At 43.8% G+C, this 25086-nt stretch overlaps 1 protein-coding gene, 1 long non-coding RNA gene and 1 other non-coding gene across 4 annotated transcripts in view; 2 read left to right on the top strand and 1 right to left on the bottom strand.

Annotated features, from left to right (window-relative positions):
* Window positions 1–9478, top strand: part of ADAMTS15 (ADAM metallopeptidase with thrombospondin type 1 motif 15) — a 41755-nt gene extending 32277 nt beyond the window's left edge. Inside the window, exons 5-8 of the mRNA XM_035139258.3 lie at window positions 945–1122; window positions 2823–3004; window positions 3882–4057; window positions 5072–9478. Of these exons, the coding sequence (XP_034995149.2) occupies window positions 945–1122; window positions 2823–3004; window positions 3882–4057; window positions 5072–5852 (1317 nt within the window). The 3' untranslated portion in view covers window positions 5853–9478. The remainder of the gene's footprint in view (window positions 1–944; window positions 1123–2822; window positions 3005–3881; window positions 4058–5071) is intronic.
* Window positions 7223–7293, top strand: TRNAA-GGC (transfer RNA alanine (anticodon GGC)). The gene has a single exon. It is a non-coding gene; the product is annotated as a tRNA-Ala (tRNA).
* Window positions 9479–16227: 6749 nt separating the features above from the next.
* LOC148683542 (uncharacterized) lies at window positions 16228–18579 on the bottom strand. 2 transcript variants are annotated; one of them, XR_015947022.1, is made up of 3 exons: window positions 18480–18579; window positions 16797–16882; window positions 16228–16498 (listed from the first exon to the last, which is right to left on the bottom strand). It is a non-coding gene; the product is annotated as an uncharacterized LOC148683542 (long non-coding RNA). The 2 variants fall into 2 exon arrangements; XR_015947021.1 differs by having other exon boundaries at window positions 16797–18579.
* Between the last annotated feature and the right edge of the window lie 6507 nt (window positions 18580–25086).

Below are 25086 nucleotides of genomic sequence, written 5' to 3'. Positions count from 1 at the left end.
GACTTTTACAGTGGTACCTTGGTTTAAGAACAGCTTAGTTTGTGAACAACTTGGATTAAGAACCCGGCAAACCCGGAAGTAGGTGTTTTGGTTTGTGAACTTTGCCTTGGAAGCAGAACATGTTCCGCTTCCTGTTGAGTGTGTTCCATTTGTAAATTGAGTCTCCTGCTGCTATGGGAAAGCACGCCTTGGTTTAAGAACGCTTTGGTTTAAGAACAGACTTCCGCAACGGATTAAGTTCATAAACCAAGGTACCACTCTGCAATATTGCATCAGCACCATCATCCAGAGTACCAGAGTACTCTTTTAGCCCATCACGAGGGTTTAAATTAATTACATATTGATTTAATTACATAATGAATTTTCATAATTGCATGTCAACAGGGCTTTTTCACTCAGTTCCGGCACCTGTCAGGTGTTCATGAGGAGTTCTGGCACCTCTTTTCCAAGAAAAATAGCACTGCATGTCATGTCATCCACAAGTGTGGCCATATCTGGACCAGGGATGGGGAACTTGTGGCTCTCCAGGTGTTGCTAGACTACAACTCCCATTATCCCCTGGTCGTTGGTTTTGCTGGCTGAATCTGTTGGGAGTTGGAGTCTGACATCTGAAGCGTGCCACGGGTTACCCATCAATACAATGCCAGACTGAATTCTTGTGCACTGCATGAGCAAGTGACTTGATTAATAGCTTGCTGGCTTTCTCTCTTGTCTTTTGCTTGCAGAGCAGGGGATAATATTATTGAAGCTACTGACTACAGAGAAGGGCATTTTGCACGTGCTCAAAAGATAGCCTTTTCTTGCCTAACATGGCTCGAGCAAACCACGGCATACAAAGTTGTTGTTGTTGTTTATCAAGGCTAGTGATAAATCCTAAGTAGAAATGTGATGAATATAATTGGCTGTGGTTTTCACGTCTGCCTCTCTGCGGTGTGCTTTGGCAGGTGGATGGCAACTGGGGGAAATGGGCGCCCTACGGCCAGTGCTCTCGGACCTGTGGCGGAGGAGTCCAGCTGGCAAAGCGGGAATGCAACAACCCTCCCCCTGCCAACGAAGGGAAGTACTGCGAAGGAGTGAGAGTGAAATACCGCTCCTGCAGTCTGGACCCCTGCTCTGATTCAGGTGAGCTTTGCAAAGGCTGAGAGCCAGCGAATGGTCTGAGACCATCTGAGGCTGCAGCTTGGGTGGAGCCAGTGAATGGTTTCGGAGCATCTTCTTGCCACCAGCACCAGCTTCTGCTGCCACCACCACCAGATGATTGACAACACCTGTCACTGGACAGGAATGTGTGGATTGAACTTTTTTTGTGACTTGCTTTATGCATATTTTCATTTTGTAGTTGTTTTAATTACTTACAGTGGTACCTCGACTTACGAAGGCGATCCATTCCACGGCACTCTTCGGAAGTCGAAAACTTCGGAAGTCGAAGCGTCCATTTTGCGCATGCGCAAAGTGCGATTTTGCGCTTTGCGCATGCGCAGACCGCATGCGGGGCAAAAATACTTCTGGGTTAGTGGACTTCGGAAGCTGAAACCTTCGGAAGTCAAGGCATTCGTACGTCGAGGTACCACTGTATTTAATTTTGTTGTACATTGCCCTGTGCTATGTTTGAAGAAGAGTGATTCAGTAGTAGTAGTAGTAGTAGTAATAATAATAATAATAAATAAATAAATTAAATATCTGAGGCTGAAGCACTGATGAATCTAAGCAGATGAGGAGACAGGCAAATCCTGGATGAGAGGCTTCTGGGGGGAAATATATCACAAGAGCAGGATATAGTAAAAGCAAACATATAGTATATGATTTCTCATATTAAAAATATATGGGAAATGAAACTCAGTACAACTTTTTCCAAATAATTTTTTATTAGTTTTCCAATATTCCCCCAATAGTAGCCGAATTATAACAATATCAAAATCCAGTACTTTGTTGTTCTCCTGCAGTCATTCCAAACTGCACCTTAAATACCAGGCTCTGACCATCGGGCCGCGCTGTCTGGGGCTGATGGGAGTTGGAGTCCAACTTCACCTGGAGGGCAACAGGTTCTTGTCTCCCTGCTCCCCCTATGTAAACTCATGTATACAACATGCTTCTTTTATGAGACTTTGGCCCTCCTTCAAGTGTAACCTGCATCATATAATGCATGCAGCAAAGAGACCTGCCTTCTTCAAAACAATGGTCACTTGGAGGAGACCCTAAATCAGGGGCAGGGAAGGTGACGGAGCATCTGCTTTGCATGCAGAAGGACCCAGGTTCAACCCCTGGAGACTCCAGGCTGGGCTGGAAACACTTCTGCCTGATACCCTGGAGAGCTGTGTAGGCAATACTAAACCCAATAGACCAGGCATCCCCAAACTGCAGCCCTCCAGATGTTTTGGCCTACAGCTCCCATGATCCCTAGCTAAGAGGACCAGTGGTCAGGGATGATGGGAATTGTAGTCCAAAACATCTGGAGGGCTGAAGTTTGGGGATGCCTGCAATAGACCAACAGTCTGAGTTAATATAAGTCAAGCTTCCTTTGAACAACTTCAGTTCCCATCAGCCCAAGCAAGCAATAGCCATAGATGATGGGTATTGTAGTCCAACCACATCTGGAGGGCCACAGGCCTCAAAGAGTTTTCTCAACCGCTGCCTGAAATTGTGAGCATGTGTGAAATAGACATGGCAGGTGAAATAGCACGTCAAACACTGGGGACAGCTCCGACACTCAGCGGAGAGTCGCTACACGATGGTATAACCTGATAACTTGTTTGCATGTGTGAATCAGCCCCAAAGGGTTGTTTCTTTTCTTTTTTTAACTGCATGAAATTGTTTTCACACAGTCCCCGGAAAGAGCTTTCGGGAAGAACAGTGCGAGGCTTTCAATGGCTACAACCACAGCACAAACCGGCTCACGGCCACAGTCTCTTGGGTCCCCAAGTATTCTGGCGTGTCTCCTCGTGACAAGTGTAAGCTGATCTGCAGAGCGAATGGAACCGGGTACTTCTACGTCTTGGCTCCTAAGGTGAGCTGGGATCCCAAACCGTGGTCTCTTTGGTAAATTGGGAGAGGAAGGCTGATGTGGGGGCAAAGGCTATTTGCAGAGTTGGCTTGAGCGGGGAGGGAAGGGGAATGAAATGCAGTGCAGAATTTAATCAGCGATAATGTGTTTCTGCAAACTTTCAACTAAGAAACAATGAGAATTAATAATGGAAAAGAACCGTCGTTGGAGAAAGAACATACTGTATGAGGTTGTTTTGATTGAATGTTACTTGAAATATAAATAAGTCCCGCCCCCCTGTTGAGCTAAATGGAGATGTTTTGGAATCACCTGAATGATGTGGATCGTAATCTGGATTTGCGTGAATCATACACAAATTAGCAGTGCCTACCCACAACCAATCGATGCTTCACTTACCCTTCGCCCCACGCATTTGGTACAGCTGTTCTGGAATGCAAACACAACATAGAGGGTGTGTCCCAAACCGTTCCATCTCCACGGGTGGAATATTGGCATTCTACATTCCAGTGCAAGTGTGCATTGGGCTCTGCTATTGTTCAGGACTAGTTCTGGTCACGGTGCCCATTCTTTCAAGGGGAGTATAATAGCATACCTGCCTTCCAATCAGATGTCTGTAGGAAACCCACATATAGGACCAGGGCACAAGAGCTCTCTCCCCTCCTGTGATTTCCAGCAACTGGTCTTCAGAAGCATTGCTGCCCCCAACCAGGTGGTAGAGCATGGCTAGTATGCATTCCTAGTCCTCTCCTCCATGCATTTATCTAATGGTTGTTTTTTTTAACTGCCACCTAGGTTTGTGGCCACCACTGCCTCCTGTGGCAGTGAGTTCCATAGTTTAACTATGCATTGCATGAATAAGTACGTACTTTTTTCTGCCCAGGTGGTGGATGGCACGCCATGTTCTCCAGATTCCACCTCGCTGTGCGTCCAGGGCAAATGTATCAAGGCTGGATGCGATGGGAGACTGGGCTCTAAAAAGAAGTATGACAAATGCGGCGTGTGTGGCGGAGACAACAAGACCTGCAAGAAGGTCTCTGGCTTGTTCACCAAACCCATGTGAGTGAGCTTCTTTTTTAAAAACCTCTGCCTGCTTCCATGCAGACACCGCTCAGTGGGGCAGCGCCCGGTTTGCATGCAGAAAACCTGAGGTCAGATCTCTGGCATGCAATGTAGAAAACCACCTTACGCCACGTCTCGCCATAGGCCCATCTAGCTCAGGGATGTCGACACTGACTGGCAGCAGCTCTCTAAGCCCTACCCGGAGATGCCAGGGATTGAATCTGAGGCCTTCTGCATGCAAAGCAGATGCTCTGCCCCTGAGCTGTGGGGAAGTGTTGGGAAAGAGCCCTGCTTGAGATCCTGGGGGGGCTTTCTGTAGACATTACAGAGCTACACCCAACAAATGTCTGATTCAGTCCATAGGAGGCTAGATTTGAATAATGGAGAATAAGCATCAACATTTAGAGTGGGGGTGGTGGGGAGGTGCTGTTGGGCTCCAACTCCCACCAACTGCATCCAGTCAGGGATGGTGGGAGTTGCAAAGCTACTACTGCTGCCCAGCTAAAGACATCTTCTGTATGTTTGTTTTAAGCTTTCAATTTATGTTGCAAAATGACTATCGACGCCTAGTTCAGAATGGAAATGCTGGTTTCAAGGCCAGTTTCAGCTGATGCCCTTTTATGGGGCTCTTGTAGGGCAGGCAGTGGCCCTCTGATTAGCACGGGAAGGTGAGCCTCCATTTAAATTTCCCACAGTGCCCTAGAATGACACTCATACCTTACATTTAAAGTGCTATGATACTGTTTAAAGTAGTATCATGGTGCTCTAAATGTGTGGTCTTAGCCTCCTGACACCAAAGGCCCACAGCAGGCATGGGGGGGGGGGCTGGTAGGATGTAGTCTTCCCATCAACTGCTTGAGGATGCCATTGCTAATTCTGGGCCCAACTGGCTCAAAAGCTTCCATCCTGAGATATTTTGAGACTGAATTCTGCACTCCATGCAAGCCCTATGCTGTGTGAACTTGCTAACTTGTATCACATCTAATCTCCCCCCTCCCTTTTCTCATCCAGGCATGGCTACAACTTTGTGGTGCTCATCCCAGCTGGAGCGTCCAGCATTGACATCCGGCAGCGGGGCTACAAGGGCTTGGTCAGTGATGACAACTACCTGGCTGTGAAAAACGGGCACGGCAAATACCTCCTGAACGGGCATTTCATTGTCTCAGCAGTAGAGAGGGACCTGATGGTCAAAGGGAGCGTGTTGCGCTACAGCGGAACTGGGACAGCTGTGGAAAGCCTCCAAGCCTTTATGCCCATCCAGGAACCATTGACAGTGGAAGTGTTGTCTGTGGGGAAGATGACCCCACCTCGCGTCCGCTACTCTTTCTACTTGCCCAAAGAAAGCAGGGAGGACAAGTCCTCATACCGCAAAGATGGGAAGCGCCCGCCAGTCCTCACCAACAGCATCCTCACCCTCTCCAACCGCCTCGATCCTGGCAGACCGGATTACAAACGGCCCTCTTACAAGTGGGCCACCACCAGCTGGGAAGAATGCTCCGTCACCTGCGGCAATGGGCTGCAGAAGCGCATGGTGCAGTGTCGCGATGCACTTGGCCAGGCGGCCTCTGCGTGCGATGCCACTCAGCGGCCCACTGACATCAGGATATGTGGGGACCCCTGCCCGGTGTGGGAGGCCTCCTCCTGGTCACCGTGCTCGAAAACATGTGGCCGGGGTTTCAAGCGACGCATGCTGAAGTGCATGGGCAGGGGGGCTGTCCTGCTGCCCCGCGACCGCTGCAACCTCAGGAAGAAGCCACAGGAGCTGGACTTTTGCACCCTGAGGCCGTGCTGACTGGGCTGGACCCTTGTATTGACCAAGGCCTAATGAGCATAATTCTGGCTCTTGATGATCAAGTGGCTGAAAGTGTAAAAAAAAGAAGAAACAAAAATAGCCTCCGGGGGGAGGGAAAAGGGAGTCGACTGAGTGGAGTGGGATCTGTTACATAGTGCATTTGGACGAACAAAAGGATTCTGAATGGGCCGAAAGAAAGAGAGAATGAGAGCAAGCAAGGAAGAGTGCCAATGAGAAGGGGCTGAGTAGGGGGGTTTGACAATCTGGGCGCTCAGTGGTGAAGCAGGAATAAACAACTACCTCGAAGCTGCCAAACCACCCAATCTCTGCCTTGCATGGCCTCGCATGGCCCAACCTGCCGTCATGAAGTAGAAAGGCAAGATCGGAGATTGAGAGAAATTGCCGTCCAAGATGGACCAGAGACAATGACGGCCGTTCCTTAGAGTCATGGCCCCAACCTATCCCGAAATACAAAGGGGTCATCTCCTATTGGGGACCCATCACCCCAACACCCTCCCATTGTAAAGGACCATAAGGGATTACCATTGCACCCACAGCAAAATGCAAGGCTTTCCAACCGGTACCGTAAGGTACCTCCAAGGCCGACCAGCCCTGATGCGTTGTGGGTACCTAGAAATTCCCACCCCCTTGTTGCTTTCAGGCTTCTGTGCAGGGCTGGCGATGGATGGGTTGATTTACTTCTGTTCATGTTTACGGGCCAAACATGTGTAGGTTTAAATGGTGCTTGACCTCTTTTTCCCTTTTTTGTCTTTCTTGGTTGAAGTAAACCATTTGTTTGTTGCCTATTTCCCTTGGAACAGCCCCTATATCAGTTTGAGGGGGGCATTTTATCTCCCCAACACATGTACACGGGAGTTAGAAAACCCAGGTTCTTCTCTTCTCTTCTTAGGAGTTATCCATAAGCCACACCTCTTCCAAATTCATTGCTGTATTGTGAGCATTTCCAGAGATTGCAGTAAGCCTCTGCAAAATACCTGTGAATCTGAATGCCTCTTTCTCTGAAGTGCTCTGGATATTTGCCAAGCTGACGTTGTACTGTGCATGAAAAATCTTTAAGGGCCAAATTGAGTTTCCCACACCATCCTTGTCTGCTACTTGAACAATTTGCAGGGAAGGGGGAAATCATACGGTTAGGTGGATATTTACAGCTGCTCTGACGCCTGGGGCTAAGTCAACCATTATACTAAGGATATACTGAAGAGGTGGTCCCCACTACTCCACTTCTGATATCTGGAGCTTATTAGTGTGATATTGCACCTTAAGGTTTTTGTCTTTAACTCTCCAGGCTGGAATGCTATGGTTGTTCCCTTATAGTGAGAATAGCGTGCTTGTTCCCACCATGAGAGGATGGGCCATAGCTTAGTGGTAGAGCATCTGCTTGGCATGCAGAAGGTCCCAGGTTCAATCCCTGGCATCTCCAGATTGGAGATGTTTGAAATTCTAGGGGACGGCAGGTTTTCTCCAATAAAAAAAAATTGTTGCTGCTGTTAAACAGCAATTCAGCCAGAGATCTCCTAGTCAAGCTGCCTTTTGCCCACCCATGTCTTAGTGCCCCTTTGCCTTTCAGTTCAACTCTGCTACTGCCTTTTCATGTGTCTGCAAATGGGTTAATCAATACCACCATCACCACCATCACCGTCACCACAAGTTATCTTCATTGGATGTAAGGTGGTCAATAGCTTACATAGCATTGTAGAGTTGGAAGTGACCCCCAAGGTTCATCTAGTCCCGCCTGCTGCAATGCAGCAACCACAGTGAAAGGATCCCTGTTTAAGAACCTTCAATGAAGGAGAATCCACCATGTTCCCAGGTGACCCATTCCACTGCTGAACAGCTCTTAGCATCAGAGGTTTAGTTGGAATCTCTTGAATCAATTGGTTCAGGTCCTCCTCTCTGGAGCAGCAGAAAATTAGCTGGCTCCCTCTCCCATGTGATAGCCCTTTAGATATTTGAAGATGGCTGACTATCATATCACCTCTCAGTCACCTCCAAGTTCAACATGCCCAACTCCCTCATGGGAGTGTTCCTCATAAGGCTTAGTTTCCACACCCGTCATCATCTTTATAAGAGTCCCTTCCAGTTTGTTTGTTTCTCTGCCACATGTAGCAAATAGGGGCACTCTTGATTTCAATATGGTGCTGATTCTATGGTATTTGGGGATGGGAATTTCTGTTGACTAAAAACAGTGGCATTCCCACTTCTTCCTTATCCAATTGTTTACAAGGTTGTAAAATGGAATTATATATTAAGAGAGGTTGTTAATTCAGGTTGCTGGGCCTGATATTCTGCTTGTCCACACACCCTTGGTGTGTTCCATTGAAACTAAGATCTGCAGCGATATTCAAAGAACTTGAGAATGGGATCAGAACTTCTGGGTTTATTTCTTCTTCTTCTAAAGATGGTGAGAAGAAAAAAATTGTGAAGGTATCAGGTTGATATACATATATTTACAACATGGAGGACATTGGGAAAGTCACTGGGTGGGGCAAAATGGCCCCAGTTGACATTCTTCTCTAAAAGCACCATGTGGCCAAAGTTCTAGATCTATGCCCTCAAAATTCTAGACCTGGCAGTCCCTCTGGGCAACCAGTTACACCTGTCAAAACATATTAGTGCAGCTCTAGATGACAGAGATGGGGGACTGATAGAGTCCAGATGTTGATGGACTCTATCACTCCCAGCCAGCTTAGCCAGTGGCCAAGGATAATCACAGATAGGGGCCAATAACACCTAGAGGCCACATGTACCTTACCTTAGGCTTTAGATCAGGCACCCCCAAACTGCGGCCCTCCAGATGTTTTGGCCTACAACTCCCATGATCCCTAGCTAACAGGACCAGTGGTCGGGGAAGATGGGAATCGTAGTCCAAAACATCTGGAGGGCTAAAGTTTGGGGGGTGTCTGCTTTAGGCCTTTGTACACCACATGTGTACATTGCATTTATACCAGTTTTCCTAGGCTTGCAAGTAGCTGCTTGCCTGTCTGCCAGTGAAGAGTAAGGAAAAGAACCACAAAGGGGTAACAGAGTTGCATGTGGTATGATGGGTTAGTACACCTTGCAAATTTACTTGCAATGGTGTATGGTGGGTTCACTCCAAAGAATCCTGGGAATTGTAGTTTGGCGTGGAGGAGTCTCAATTAGAAATCCCACCCTTTTGCAGAACTACAGCTCTCTGGGGGAGACAGAAGGATCTGCTCTTAATTCTGTAATGCAGATATCACACCTGTGACTTGTACAGACTTCAAATCTGACTTCTCTGAAAATGCATTTTAATTTGTGTTGGGTTTCCCCCCCTGTTGTCTTCTGCCATGCCCAGTAATGCATTCACTAGCCTTTGATGGCTTCAGAGGCTTCCCTTTATCAAAACGGTTGGTTTCCATGATCAGCTATGCAGCACTGACATCCTCGCCCATTGCAGTGTGTTTGGGAAGGGAGGGGCTTTTAATTTTTGTTAAAAATATGGTTCTTTTGCAAGATATACAGCAAAAGGATGGAAATGCCTATTGTACTGGCTGCTTTGTGTATACCATGTATACTATGTGTTGGTCTCTGCTGTTTGTGTGTGGATAGCAAACCTAAAATAAAACTGTTAAGTATTTAAACAATCTGGCTGTAGCGCAGTTTTTTGGGTCCTGGTGCACATGTAATCACTGATGGGCACATTGCATCTTCTATAATCTATATTACAAACTTTCAGATTTCAAAAGGTTTGTATTCTATTTTTCTATACTGTTTATATTCTAATTCCCTACAAGCGGTATGCATGAAACTCACTACAGAAAAGGTCAAAATCGGTCAAAACTCTAAAATCAGACCCAGCTATTTATTTATTCATTGCATTTCTATCCCACCTTTTCCTCCAAGGAGTTCAAGGTGCAGTACATGGTTCTCCCCCCCTTTTAAACCCCCACAACAACCCTATGAGGTAGGTTAAGGCTGGGAGGCAAGGATTGGTCCTGGGTCAGCCAGTGACCTTCCTGGCCAAGGGGGTGGGGATTTGAACCCTGGTCTCACTCACCTAGATATTAGTCCAAGACTGTAACTTCAATTAATATGTTTGGTGGAATAAAATATGTCTTCAGTGGGCACTGGAAGTTCAATAGCTTGAGCTGGCTGGGAGTTGCACTAAATTGGACCCGCAAGACAGAACGTGCATGGCTTCCGGTGGATATGGGTTGTGTGTCTGAGCCATGGGGGACCACTAAAAAAAAGATAAAGGACCCCTGTATGGTTAAGTCCAGTCAAAGGCCGAGGGAACCAGCGTTTGTCCACAGACAGGCTTTTTCTGGGTCATGTGGCCAGCATCACTAAACCGCTTCTGGCGCAATGGGACGGAAACCAGAGCGCACGGAAATGCCATTTACCTTCCCGTCGCAGTGGTACCTCTTTATCTAATTGCACTGGTATGCTTTTGAACTACTAGGTTGGCAGGAGCTGGGACAGAGCAACGGGAGCTCACCACCAACACACGGATTAGAACCGCCGACCTTCCGATCGGCAAGCCCAAGAGGCTCAGTGGTTTAGACCACAGCGCCACCTGGGTCCCTACTGTGGGACCACTAACAGTGACCAGGAACGGATATAAGGGATTAGGTGGCCCTTGAGGTATACTGAGCCCAAGAACCTTGAATCTGTCCCAGTGGTGTGGGCAGCCTGCATGGTCTTTGAAGCACTGGAGTTACATGCTGGCATAATTCTGTCCCCATAAACAGCCCTGTGGTTTTTACATGCTGGGGTAAGGAACCTTTTCCCATGCAAGAGCAAGATTCTCTCACTCCCTGCTGCATAACATTCTGACGACTTGCTACCCATGCAAGATTCAGAGGTTTGAATGTCATCTCCGAGATGGCAACATTTGAAATGTCATTGGAGGCCATCATTCATTCTTCCACTGCCATAAGGTCCCATGACAGCCCACATCAGATTCAAATACAATATTAAAAGCAGTTGTAAACCAGTTAGTCACAAGAATAAGGTAGGTCCCTAAAAAATCTCTCTCAAGTGTCAAAGGCCAATGTAAACCGATGTGCCTCCAGCAAACGACAGAAACTGCAAAATGAAGATGCCATGTTTTCACTGTCAGATAATCAAGGCAACTTCATCATGCTTCGAGGATACATTCTAGCCAGGCAAAAGCATTGCAATTAAAGAATTTAAAGCGGATTGGTGACATTTGCCTTCAAAATTATAGGAAGGGCTTCATTTGGTGCAGGTATTTTATTGTTAGTATAAACAGGGCTCCATTTTGGCACCTCTCTCTCACTCACTCACTCTCTCACACACACCACTTTTAATTGTTCTCTGAAACGTGGAGGGGAGGAAAAAGGAAAACCTGGACATTCCGAGATCAAATCAGAAACTGGGATGGCTTCTGTAATTCTGGGATAGTCTCTGGAAAATCATGACACTTGGAAGGTATGGAAGATGACTCAACCAGCTTCTTGCCACCTTTCCCCCCAGCACATCCTGGATGAAACAGTCTATTCTTGGGAAACAAAATTGGCTCCAGCCTTGTGATAAGGGCTCCAGCCCCATCCCTTTTCTCCTCAGAATGTGTTTGTGATGAGAGGTTTATCCGAAACAGAACAAGGGGAGGGGGAGTCTGTTCTAGGGCACACCATCCTGCTCTCTCTTAGAAAAAAAATACTCCACTCCAAAATAAATGAGACTCTCTCTTTTTTTATTGCAAAATTTGGCAAATTTAGAGGGCCTCTCGATTTTGTGGCAGAGACAGAAAGGTTTATTTGCATAAAGATGGGTGGGTGGGAAAACCACTATCCTTTTCCGATAGCAACACCCTCTACCAAAATCCTCGTTAAACCATTCACGGAAAATGATTGATAGTTTTGTCTTCAGCCAAAAAAGGTCTTGCATATGTTCCATTTTGCTGTGACAAACAAGCTTTATTAAGAACATATGGCCACCTCTTCTAGCAAACCATTAGGCAGAAGGCCCCTGCATGGTGACAGGACATGTGCCTTGCATGTAGAAGGCCCTGGTGTTGCCCATTACAAGGCTTGGAAAGTCTCTGGAGGGCCAATGTTAGTCTGATGAGGCAGCTGAGAGTGAAATGCCTCTCCAAAAATAGCCTCAATGTATGTACAACTGCAGCAGGGTTACCTTTTTTTTGCAGTGTTTTATCAATGCATACATTGATTGTTTTATTCACTGCAAAAGTGAATAAAGAAACAGATTTGTTGAGGACTTCCGGTTTGCCGCGGCCATCGCTCCGGAGGCGCGAGACGACCGTTCCGGGAGTCTCGAACGTTGCGGGGGTTTTTTTAGGGGTTTTGTGAAGGCTACACAAACCCCGGTACCTCAGGGGGGGTTACCCTGAGGGAGGTGTACCCAGCGGCGCCCTAGAAGTTCTCCTTAACTCAGGATTTTGTTCGTAAATCCCGGAGAAGGATCGGAGCTGTGGGCGCAAAGGGGAGGTAGCGCAACCCCCTCAGCGCGAAGTCTCAAGCCTCTGATGAAAGTGGCAGGCTTCCAAGGAAGAAAAAACGAGCCAGGATCTCTTTTAGACGCATTGGACTATTAAGAACACCTAAAGTTAAAAGATCCTTAGACTCGGACTGCTGCGAGTGTAAAAAGGGAGTCCGCTCCAGCAGATGGGAGATCATGGCGTACGACGATTCACTGTGAGAGGGAGAAGCTGGTAAGAAAGTATCCATCTAACGAGAGAACGCAAAAGACCTCAGCTACTTTGTAAATTTTCTAGCAGAGAGCTGAGGCAGAGTTTATTTGTTGGACTTTATTTGACTTAGCTGGTGGAAAGGTGGGAGTTTCCACTTCGTGCTGCCCGTGATTCTTTTTGGAAGGGGAGGCATGACTTGCATTTTCGCTGCGCTCCTCCATTTTGAGTAAAAGAAAACGTACTGACCTAGATTTCAATACTTTGCAACTAAAGGTTTGGGACTGTCTATCTCTCAACGCTCTTCTATCTGGTTTTTTTTTTATATCTTCTGGATATTTCGAATATTCTGGGACATTCTGCGTTTGAGGAGAAGAAGAAAGGCTTGTGACTATCTTCGCCAGCATTAGAAAATAAACCCTCCCCCCTCTTCTCCACCGCTGGCTACAGCAGTGCAACGATTGTCTTCTTGGCGACTTTGGACTTTTAGATCTCAACAACGGTAGCCTCAGAGCCATAGACGTTTTGAAAGTACTGTGTTAAACGCCCAGGGGGATCCAGTGTCTTGTCTCCCTAGAGGAGACCAGAGCAGAGGAGCAGAGTTTTGAGACTCCATTTCAAAAAGGAGGAAAGCTGGAAGAGTTCATTTTCCGTATACTCTAAAAGGACTGGAGCTGACGTGTGGTGGAAGAATGAACTGCAGTACCCTATTCTAAAGTAACGTAGTATCAATCTTAGAGGGGAACCAGACTCTGTATAAGAACTCTTCCAAACGCAAGAAGAACTCTGATTTGATTTATACTCTGGGGTTTGAGTTGGGGTCCAGGCTTGGCCTGAGAACATTGATTGTTGACTCTTATTAGACATTGACATACTGATATTTTGAGATACTGATACATTGGTTTATTGCGGTGCCTAACCAGCCCCAAAGTGTTTCTCCCCCCTAAAGGAAAGATTTAAATTTACAAAAGTTGAATTTTTTCCACTCCTCCGTGAATTTATTTTCCCCTGTTTTCCCTTACCCCCTCCCCCCCTTCTTTTTGCTTGTTTGTCTGGTTTGTTTTTCCCTCCCCTTTCTTCTTTTTTTTCTTTTCTTCTTTTTCCTTCCTTTTTTTTTCCTTTTCTACAGGTTGAAGCTATGTCAGGAACGGGAAAGAAAGGAGTGGCAGGGTCTACTGAGAGACGCTCTTCAAGACAGGAGAATGGAAAGGAGAGCAAAGAGATTAAAGACTATGACACCTTAATGGCAGAGATCAGAAAGGAATTTAAGCATAATGAACACTACATTGACAAGAAGCTATCAGAAGTCCAAGAGACACTGGATAAAAAACTCGAAGGCTTAGTAACAGAAGTAAATGACCTAACAGTAAGGTCCAAAACAATGGAAGACAATATTAAAAAAACTCAAAAAGACTTCAAAGAAATCATGAAGGAGACGGAAAAAATGAGGGAAGACATGTCTGATATGAGTAAATTACAAGAAGACATACTGGATAGCATCGCTATGCTAGAAATGAGACAAAAACAACTAAATTTGAAGTTCAGGGGGATCCCAGAAGAGATCAACGAAAACATCCGGCCGAAAATAGTGACAAATCTAGCAATGTGGCTTGGCTTGCAAGAGGAAGAAGTAGATAGCAAAATAAGCAATGCCTTCAGGATAAAAGTAAGATCAGTTAAGGCAAAAGCCAAAAAATTACCTGGGGACTGCTTAGTATCATTTACCTCGATGGATTTTAAGAACAGGATCATGCGAGAGAGTTACAGTAACAACCTTAAGATAGAGGGAAAGACGATCATCCTTTTTAAAGAGGTCCCGACTAGATTTTTGAAAAAAAGAGAACCGTTTAAGGAACTCGCTGGCTTGCTAAATAAAAATGGGATCTCCTATAGGTGGGAGTACCCACGAGGGCTGATCTTCTATTACAAGAATAAAAGATTTACGTTGACTAATGAAAATGATGTAGATAAATTTGCCAGGAAATATTATAAATTCCTCGGAAAACCAGAATCGTCAAATCCAAGAACAGACCAAGACCAAGAAGAGGAAAAGAAGGAAGGTACAGACGAAGAAGAGGGAGAGCAAGAAGAAGAAACCGAACCACCCATAGACATTAACACCGAAATGCAATCTTAAATTGATTTTAAACTCAACTACCGAAATGACATTAAAAGTAATATCTTGGAATGTAAATGGCCTTAATGACAAAAACAAGAGAAATAAAATTGAACATGTTCTGAAAAAAAAAATCTCGATGTAATTTGTTTACAGGAAACTCATATTGCAAACAAACATAAAAAAATTCTGAGTAACAAAAGATTGGGCAATGAATTTATAGCATCGGATCAGAGTAAAAAAAGGGGAGTGGTTATCTATGTTAAAAATAAGTATGAATCTGAATTAATTTACAAAGATGAAGAAGGTAGAATTTTGATTGTACAAGTTACTTTACAAGGGGAAAGGATAATTCTTGTAGGTATTTATGCACCTAATGAAAGAAAGGCCGAATTTTATTCTAAATTAAAAGAAATTATGCTAGACCACCTTGATGCTAGAATTATCCTTATGGGAGATTGTAACGGGGTAGTGATGCCAGAAATCGATCGATCGGAAAGAAGAAAAGATAGAAACGAAGGCAAACTCCCGAGATCCTTTTTCGATTTGGTAGAAGACATAGGAGTTACAGATTTATGGAGATTTAAATATCCCACTACTAAACAGTATACCTTCTTCTCAGGATCCAATAATAGCTGGGGAAGAATTGATTATATTTGGGCTTCTAATGATCTAATCCCCAGAGTTGCGAAAATAGACATCCTCCCCAGAACTTTCTCTGATCATAACGCAGTGTATTTGGAATTGAAACTAAAAGATAAAGTCAATTTTAGATGGAGAATGAATGAGAATCTCTTCTATGATAAGCAGATAATTGGGAAAGCTAAAGATACAATTCGGGAATATTTCAATTTAAATATGCATAAGGAGACATCAACCCATATTGTATGGGACGCTAGCAAAGCCGTCATGAGGGGGTTCCTCATACAAAAAAATAGTCACAAAAGAAAAGAAAGAGGGAAAATAAAAGAAGAAATCTTGACACAAATAATGGATTGTGAAAAACAGTTAACATCAATGCCGACAGACGAAACTCTGAAACAAACTATCAAAAGACTCCAGACACAGCTTTCCATACAAGTAAACTACGAGGTCGAATGGAAAATCAAATGGCTAAGACAAAAAAACTTTGAATTTGCAAACAAATCGGGTAGATTTTTGGCATGGCAGTTAAAAGCACGGCAAAAACAGAGTACAATCACTAAGATTAAGGATGAAGGATTAGAAATAGAAGATCCTAAAGAGATAAGGAAGGTCTTCTTAAGATACTATCGAGAGTTATATAAGAAGGGAAAAGAAGACAAGACCAAAATCGAAACATACATTCAAAAATATGGCCTCCAGAAAGTATCTCCAGACCAAAAAGACCTCCTTAACAAAGATATCACTAATCAGGAAATTGAGAAAGCCATTAACAAAATGAAACTGGGCAAGGCCCCTGGGCCAGATGGTATATCCGCAAAGTACTATAAGGTCCTAGTAAAAGAAATCACACCCGTACTCTGTGAAGTTATGAATAACATCCTTAAAGAAGGGATAATCCCTAATACCTGGAAGGAAGCCCACATTACCCTGATCCCCAAAAAAGATACTGACACACAAAATGTTAAAAATTTTCGGCCAATCTCTTTACTTAACAATGATTACAAATTATTCACAGATATTTTGGCAGACAGATTAAAACAAGTTTTAAACACAATAATTCATAAAGATCAGGCGGGGTTCCTTCCAGGTCGTCAGATGCGGGAAAATGTGAGAAATATTGTCAACATAATCGATTATCTTGAGGTGAGAAACGAAAAGCAAGCGGCGCTTTTATTCGTCGACGCTGAAAAGGCGTTTGACAATGTCTCTTGGCAATTTATGTCGTACAACCTAAAAAAGATGGAAATAGGAGAACAATTTAGGAGAGGCATCGAAGCAATCTACACAGAGCAGACCGCAAGGCTAATAATAAATAACAACTTGACAGAAAAATTCGATATCTCTAAGGGGACTAGACAGGGCTGCCCTATCTCCCCCTTGTTATTTATCATGGTTATGGAAATCTTGAATAATCGTTTGAGAAATGATACAGAAGTAAAGGGCATTAAATTAGGGAAAAAAGAATATAAAGGCAAGGCTTTCGCCGATGACCTCGCAGTAACTGTAGAACAACCAGACACAAGCTTACCGGAAGTCTTGAAAATTTTGGAAGAATTCGGCAAGGTGGCGGGTTTCAAGCTCAATAAAACAAAGACCAAGATGATTCTGAAAAATCTAAAAAAAGAAGAAAGTGAGAGATTAGAAGAACAATTAGGAATTTCATGTGCCAAAAAGATAAAATATTTAGGAGTGTGGCTAACGGCGAAAAATATTAATCTGTTCAACGATAATTACAAAGCAGTCTGGAAAGAAATCAACAAAGATATGGAATGCTGGAAGAAACTTAAATTATCTTTCTGGGGAAGGATTGCGGCGGTGAAAATGAATGTTCTGCCACGGCTCTTATTCCTATTCCAAAATATTCCTATAATAAAAGGGACTTCCCAATTTAAGGAGTGGCAAAGAGCACTATCTAAATTTGTGTGGCTAGGAAAGAAGCCCAGAATTAAGCAAAAAATTCTTGTAGATAAAAAAGAGAGAGGAGGGTTTGCCATGCCTGAGTTAAAGCTATACTATGAGGCAGCTTGCCTTGTATGGATCAAGGATTGGATTATGTTACAAAATACGGATTTGTTAGACCTTGAGGGATATACAAATAGATTCGGCTGGCATGCCTATCTGTGCTATAACAAAATCCATACTGGCTTTAAAAGTCATGTATTCAGGGGTCCAATTTTGGAAGTATGGAACCGCAATAAAGCTCTATTAGAAAGGAAAACACCATGGTGGGTTGCTCCCTTAAATGTTTTAGCTATACGAAAAGTGAACATGGATAAGAAAGGAATTATGTATGAGGATATTGTTGTAAAAACGAAAGATGATTTTAAATTAAAAATTTATGACCAGATTAAGGATAAATTCGCCGGTTGGCTACAATATTATCAAGTTAATGATTTATTTAATAAGGATAGAAGAGAAACTGGTTTTGAAGCAAAAAAGTCGAAATTTCAAATCGAATTATTGGAAAATAGTCAAAAATTATTATCAAAAATGTACAATTTATTACTGGATTGGTACACGTTGGATGAGTTGACAAAGGATTGTATGATCAAATGGGCGAGAGATTTCGGGCACAATATACCCACCGATAGCTGGACCAAATTATGGAAAGAACATCTAAACTTTACGGCATGTACTTCTCTTAAAGAAAATGTAATGAAGTTAGTACACCGTTGGTACCTAACACCAGTAAAATTATCTAAAATATATAGAAATCAAAATAAGTGGTGCTGGAAATGCGAAACATCGGTGGGAGAATTTTACCACATGTGGTGGGAGTGCAAAAAGGTTAAAAAGTTTTGGGATTTGGTTTACAATGAATTAAAGAAAATTCTGAGATACACCTTTCCCAAAAAGCCGGAGATTTTTTTGTTGGGACTTTTAGATAAAGAAATAGCAAAAACTGATAAAAATTTCTTTTTGTACGCCACCACAGCGGCGAGAATTCTAATAGCCCAGAAATGGAAAATTAACGAAATGCCATCAATTAATGAGTGGCAGTCGAAACTTCTAGAATATATGGAAATGGCCGTACTCACCAACAGAATCCGGGATCAGGATGAAGGAAAACTCAAATTGCAATGGAGTAAATTTGTTGAATATGCAAAAATTAATTATAAAGGTATGAAAACGTTAGTGGTAATAACATAACTCCCACAATGATACATATATAATGAATTAAATAATACGATATGAGATTGAAATAACTTACCATCTACTGGAAGGAAGGAAGTCGTGCTGTCAATCTTGATGTATATAATGTTTTTTTTTTCTTGTATGTTTGTATGTTGGAAAATCAATAAAAATTTATTAAAAAAAAACAGATTTGTTTTTTAAATGCTCATGTAATTCTAGGTTGCATCAACAGACTAGGGTCCAGGTCAGGGGAAGTAACAGTACCACTCTGTTTTGCCTTGGTCAGCCCACACCTGGAATATTGTGTCCAGTTCTAGGCACCACAATTTAAGAAGGATATTGACAAGCTGGAACGTGTGCAGAGGAGAGAGACCAAGATGATCAAGGTTCTGGAAACCAAGCCTGATGAGGAACATTTGAGGGAGGCTTTTAAACAGAGGTTGGATGGCCATCTGTCGGGATTCTTTAGCTGTGGTTCCTGCACAGCAAGGGGTTGGACTAGATGACCCTTGGGATCCTTCCAACTCTATGATTCTATAAGATGAAAGAAATCTGAAAGCAAACCTGTCAGCAAAGTTCAGGAAAAGCAAAAATGGAGACTGCTGGTGCATCTGTTCCATTTTGGAAAGAAGACCAGGTAATTCAAAAGGACAGTGAGATGAGAAATTTGGATGAGGAGAAGCTCAAAAGCAGCCCTCATTTTTCTGCTGAGCAAAGTTCAGCAAGAAAAATTCAAGCTTGGTTCTAACTATTCCAAAGCTGGATCTAACGAGATGTTTTCCTGTCCCTTCATGGAGAAATCTTACATTCAGATGCAACATCAAGAAAGGGGCAGGAAAGATCTGTGGGCAGGAGATTAGATGTCTGCACCCTGTTGTGTGTGTGGTTGCGCACATGGATTTCTACATTTGTCAACATTGTTTCTTCCCATGCATTCCTCCATGGGTGTTCCTCTGTGGTGGGAAAAATGTGACACAGGAATTCATCCTCAGGCAGCATAATATACAGTATATCAGCAGAGGCCTGCAGTCATAGATTTAGCTGGGCTCTTGAAGGTTGTCTCCGAAGGAGCACCAGACTTCCACCAGTACAGTGGTGCCTCGCAAGACGAATTTAATTCGTTTCGCGAGTCAATTCGTTTTGCAAAAAATTCGTCTTGTGAATCACGTTTTCCCATAGGAATGCATTGAAATTTCTTTTTTTGCCCATGGGAACGCATTAATTAAATTTCAATGCATTCCTATGGGAAAACGTGATTCACAAGACGAATTTTTCACAAAATGAATTCGTCTTGCGAGTCACCATCAGATCGCAAGACGCATTCGTCTTGCGAAAAATTCGTCTTGCAGGGCATTCATCTTGCGAGGTACCACTGTACATGGCTTTCTGCTTGCACAGTGGGACTGCCTCCCCCTCTCCTCCCCTGTATGTCCCCTTTATCTGTTCTGGAGTTCCCCCAATCCCCTGGAGCAGATATGGGGAGTGTGTGGGGAGTGTACAGGGGGGTGGTCCTGTTTCCGATCACATATCCTTATGCTGATGGGGTGTGATAGTTGGCGACCACTCCTTGTCAGTATGGAACCTGAACATTCCTCACTTCTTCAGCAGCTGTCCTGGCCGTGCACAACTCTCCTCTCTGTATTCCTTCTTTTCCCAGACCCTTCTTTGCACCAATTTTCCCCTGGAGTTTTTGCTTTTCAAATCCCCAATACTAATTTCCTAAGTCTCCTAGTTTGTTTCTTTTCCCCCCGTCTCCCTTCTTCTGCTTGGACTTTGTTTGCCCCATCTTTCCTAGGCTTGGTATCCCACAAAGGGCTTATACACGAGTATAAGCCGAGGCACCTAATTTTACCACAAAAAACTGGGAAAACTTAGTGACTTGAGAATAAGCTTAGGGTGGGAAATGCAGCAGCTACTGGTAAATTTCAAAAATAAAAATAGAATGCACCTACCGATTTTATTTTATCTGAAAACCATGAAAATCTGGAACAGCATTAGCTCCAGCTATGTGTTTTGTAGATTCCAAAAAAGTAAGTATTACTATGGAATATAACCTAGGCAAATCATATTTAAAAGCAAGAAAGCTGGATTTGCTACTAAATGCTATGTGAAGTCTCTTGGTTGTTCTTGAAAAGACCCCTACACTTTGCTACAGACTGCTTGCATCATTCTACCAGAGAGAAATTAGATTACCTGTGAATGAAATACAGCTATTAAAATAAATCAGGGCAGTATAGAATCAGAAGTATGGGGTTCTGATCAAGGGACCTAATAATACTGCTCTATTCTGCCTTGGTCAGACAACACCTGGAATATTATGTCCAATTCTGGGCACCACAATCTCAGAAGGATGTTGACAAGCTGGCATGTGTGTAGAGGAGGGTGTCCAAGATGATGAAGGGTCTGGAAATGAAGCCTTATGAGGAACAGTTGAAGGAGTTGGGTGTGTTTAGCCTGGAAAAGAGGAGACTGAGAGAGAAAAATATATGGTAGCCATCTTCAAATATATTAAGGGTTGTCACATGGAAGATGGAGCAAGCTTGTATTCTGCTGCTCCGGAGGGCAGGACTTGAACCAGTGGCTTTAAGTTACAAGAAAGGAGATTCTGGCTGAACAGCAGGAAGAAGTTCCTGACAGTAAGAGCTGTTTGACAGTGGAACCTTCCTCAGAAGGTTGTGGTCTCTCCTTCCTTGGAGGTTTTAAGCAGAGGTTGGATGGCCATTTGTCATGGATGCTTTAGCTGGTAGACCTGCATTGTAGAGGGTTGGAGTAGATGACCCCTGGGGTCCCTTCCAACTCTACAATTCTATGATTCTAGAAAGGAGATGCCAGGCAGAAGCTCCTGCCTTCTCCTGCAAATATGCAGCCGGTCAGCTAGTTAAACCAGAGGGGTGGTGTCGGAAGACACTGGGCAAAGCAAGCTGGGGAGCAATCCAGAAATGGAAAGGGAGAAATTGTTTTGTGCCAGGCAGAGCTCCTTAGAGGAAGGGTGGGCTGCAAGGATAACAAACAATCATGTACAGGAAGCCCGAATCTCCACAGGGGTTGTGGGGCAAGGAAAAGGATGGTGCCAATGAGGAAATTTACCAGCAAGAGCAAGGAGAACGGATTGCCTGTGTGTGGCACAAGTGACTCAGCTGCCCATGGTTTTGGGAAGCCGGTGTGCTCAGTGTTCCTGTGAAACAATGGGGATTATGAATGGCTCAAGTGAGAGTGGCTATTTTTGGTAGGCATTGTTGTCAATGGATGAAGCAGGTGATGTGGTCCCCAAACTGCCATTTCCTCTGACTGAGAATTTCCCCTGTTTCGCTGATTGCCAACTTGGCCGTGATCATGTATCGGCAGGAGACTGAATCACTGCTTCTGCATTGTGCCTTTTGAGCTTTCTTGTACAGGGGCCGGCCCTAACAAGAGGCAATATGAGGCAAGGGGCCTCTAGCAGCAGAGTTTGGCTGTTATTACAGGCTGGGGTTTTGTATTTTATTCTATTTATTGAGGCTCAAACAGTATAAGTATCTGAGAGAGCAATGAGAGAGGTGCAAGAGAAAGTATATTTCCATGGAACATTTTTTTTGGGGGGGGCTGTTTGCAGAATAGGCAAGGGCGTAGGATGATGAGGTTTGAGGTTAGGTATAGGTCAGGAGCATCCCAAAGATTTCAGGGCCCAAACCTGAGACCTAGAAGTGGCCATTGGTGATGTCACAGGGGTAGGTCCCATTGATGGCACCAATCACAACACATTAAGCATTAACCACAGTCAAGGAACCCAGAGTGGCTTTGCCATAATTTGCAAGCTGCAGACATCATCATCATCCTCACCACCACCACCACCAATAATTGTAAGGTTAACTGACCCACCTGCAGATTCAAACACTCCCCCTGCCACCTAGGGGAGGGGCAAGGAAACCTGGAGACTTCAGGTGATCCATGGGGGTGGTCTCACAGCCTTAGTTAGGAGGGATGGGGAAAGGGCCTTGGGATAAGGAATGAACAGAAGGAAAGACAAGTGACAAAGGTGGTGTTGGCGATGAGGTCAGGAGTAGAGCTTCCTCCTACCCCCAGTCTGATCACTTTGTCTTGGAACATACATGGAGTTTGATCTTCAACTAGCTTCTAGTTTATTGTATTAATAGCACTCCTTTTAAGATCTTCCATAGATGCTGCTGTGACCAATCTTGCTAAGTATAATGAATCAAGATGTTTAAACAAGCTTGGGGTGGGTGGGTTAAGGAACAGAAAGGCTGCACAACAAGTTACTTCTAAAAGTGTGCTTTGTCACATTATTTGTGCGCACCCTTTGGTCGGGCGGGGGGTGGGGGTGGGGGAGGTCCAGCTCCCACTAGAAAGGGTTGCCAGGGGGATCTTCTGCCTCAGGCATCAAAATGCCTTGGGCCGGCCATGGTTCTCACTTCTCTGCCCCTTCCAAAAATTCTCTATGTGCGTGCATATCTTTGGAAAGCCTTATCTCGCCCCACTCTCTCTCCCAGAGTCAAGCTTGTTGCTGCAATTCCTCTGGGTGGAGCAAATTTTGCAAATGCCATCTGTTTATCATAAAAAGCAGAACCTCGTCTACTGCTCTTCCATTCCAAGGTCAGAGTAACCCCAAAGTTTTGCGCTGCTGTTACCCAGGCGAAGCTCGAGTGGCCAGGCCAGCTTTCTTATTCTCCTGATTTATTTCACTTGAATAGTTCAGCAAACTGGAGGCAAAACACAGCAAGGATAGGCCATAGCTGCCAAGTTCTCCCCTTTTTTAAGGGAAATTCCCTTATGCTGAATAGGCTTCCTCGCGAGAAAAGGGAAAACTTAGCAGCTATGGGATAGGCCACTGCTGGTAGCTATAAACCCTTCTATTTCAACAATTTTTAAAATAAAAAATATGATGCCCCTGTTTAGGGAAGTTTTTAATGTTTAATGCTGTACTGTTTTTAATATTCTGTTGGGAGCTGCCCAGAGTGGCTGGGGAAACCCAGCCAGATGGATGGGGTATAAATAATAAATTATTATTATTACCATTATTATTATTATTATTATTATTATTATTATTATTATTATTCAGCACCATAATTTGATTCCTTTGCACATTGGGCCTTCAGGCGTCTCAAAAAATGGGAATGGATGCCGTGAAAGTCAAATGGGCTTTTGATTGACAAGGGAGCGATGATCTGTCAATTTCACTTTTCTCTTCTTTTTAAAAATATATTAAATTCAGTTCTCCACAGTTCTGCAGCAATTTGCCATTTGTTTTAAAAATCCTCATGAAAACTCACCAGCATTTTAGAGCTGATTTCCTCAAATCCGCACATTTTTTTAAAATTATATTTATTGACATTTTCAACTTACAATTTCCATTCCCATCATCATCTTATATCATAAACAACCATCTAACAAAGAAAAAAAAGAAAAAAGCAAAAAATTGCAAAAAGAAAAGAAAAACAAAACACGAAAACCAAAAACCAAAAAAGCACAAACAGAAAAAATACAGAATAAAAAAGAAAAAAAGAAAAAAAGAAAAAATCAATCTAATGTTATTAACTCTGTCATATCTTTGACTTCCTCGCTCCTCCCCCTCCGAGTCTAATCCATCCTTTGTTTGGCAATTTCCCCTTTTTCATTATTTCACTTACAAACTTCTCCGTTTAATTCTTATAATAATACCGTATATAAAAAATATTTCTACCACTTAACAAATTTCTTATTACTCTAAGTATTCCCTTTAACCTCTTGTTTATTCACTAAAATTTATTCTAGTTTAATCATTTTACATTCTAACATCTCACTCAGTCTCTATTCTAAAGTCCCCCCTCCATCCCCCGGCGACCAGTCCCTGGAAGTCCCAGATCAACTCCTGTGTACAGTCCAATTCCAATTCCAAACCGTTTTATCAATCCCTCATTTACATTACCTCTCAACCCACACCATCTCTCACCCACTCCAGCCCCGATTCCTCCCCCCCGCACCCCCTCTGCCAATCCCCCTTAAAATTCTTCTTTTTCTTGTCCCCCCATTTAACAAGACCTTCGCCTGGATCTCGCCTCCTTTCTCTCACTGAGGAGGTTCGAATCCAGGCCACCTCTTTATTCTTCATCACAGCTTGGTTGTTGTTACCAGGGGCACATTCTCCCTCTCTCACTGAGAGAAGCTGCCCCTGGGAGTCTGAATCTAGTGTAGCTCTTTTGTTATAACATAGGTCCCGTGCAGCCTCTCCCACCGGTTGCACTTCGTTCACAATACAGAGTTCGTCTTGGTCCTCTTCTTCTAGTACATTCGAATTTTTGTCCTCTATAATTTCCTGCTGTGACTCTAAGCTGTCAGTTGGAGCGAGTTGGTGCAGGGATTCAGTCAGTAACTTTGTAACTCTTCGGTACTCGTTTACTCCCATCGAAACTTCTTGAATTTTTTCCCAGAGACATTGTAACTTGTTCTCCCACATCTTGTCCGATTGTTTTGTCTATCTAAGTCCTTTGTCTTCTCGGGTTACAAAATGGCGAATAGGCTGTTGTGTCCGAGACGGAATCAAAGCTGAGCTGGTCAGTTCCTCCAGGTTCCCGTCGCCGGGCTACTGGTGGGTTCGTTGAAGGTCCATTCCCAATTTTGCAGAAATCAGCATAATAATTCACCCCCCTAGGCTCTGCTACCCCGGGGAGGGGTTCAATTTTTCCTTTTTAGCAAAGTTCAAAGCCCCT

This window comes from Zootoca vivipara, chromosome 14 (genome assembly GCF_965207765.1).
Source record: "Zootoca vivipara chromosome 14, rZooViv2.hap1.1, whole genome shotgun sequence".
Taxonomy (NCBI): domain Eukaryota; kingdom Metazoa; phylum Chordata; class Lepidosauria; order Squamata; family Lacertidae; genus Zootoca; species Zootoca vivipara.
Note: the sequence above shows the minus strand (reverse complement) of the source record. Positions and strands in the feature narration are given on the sequence as shown.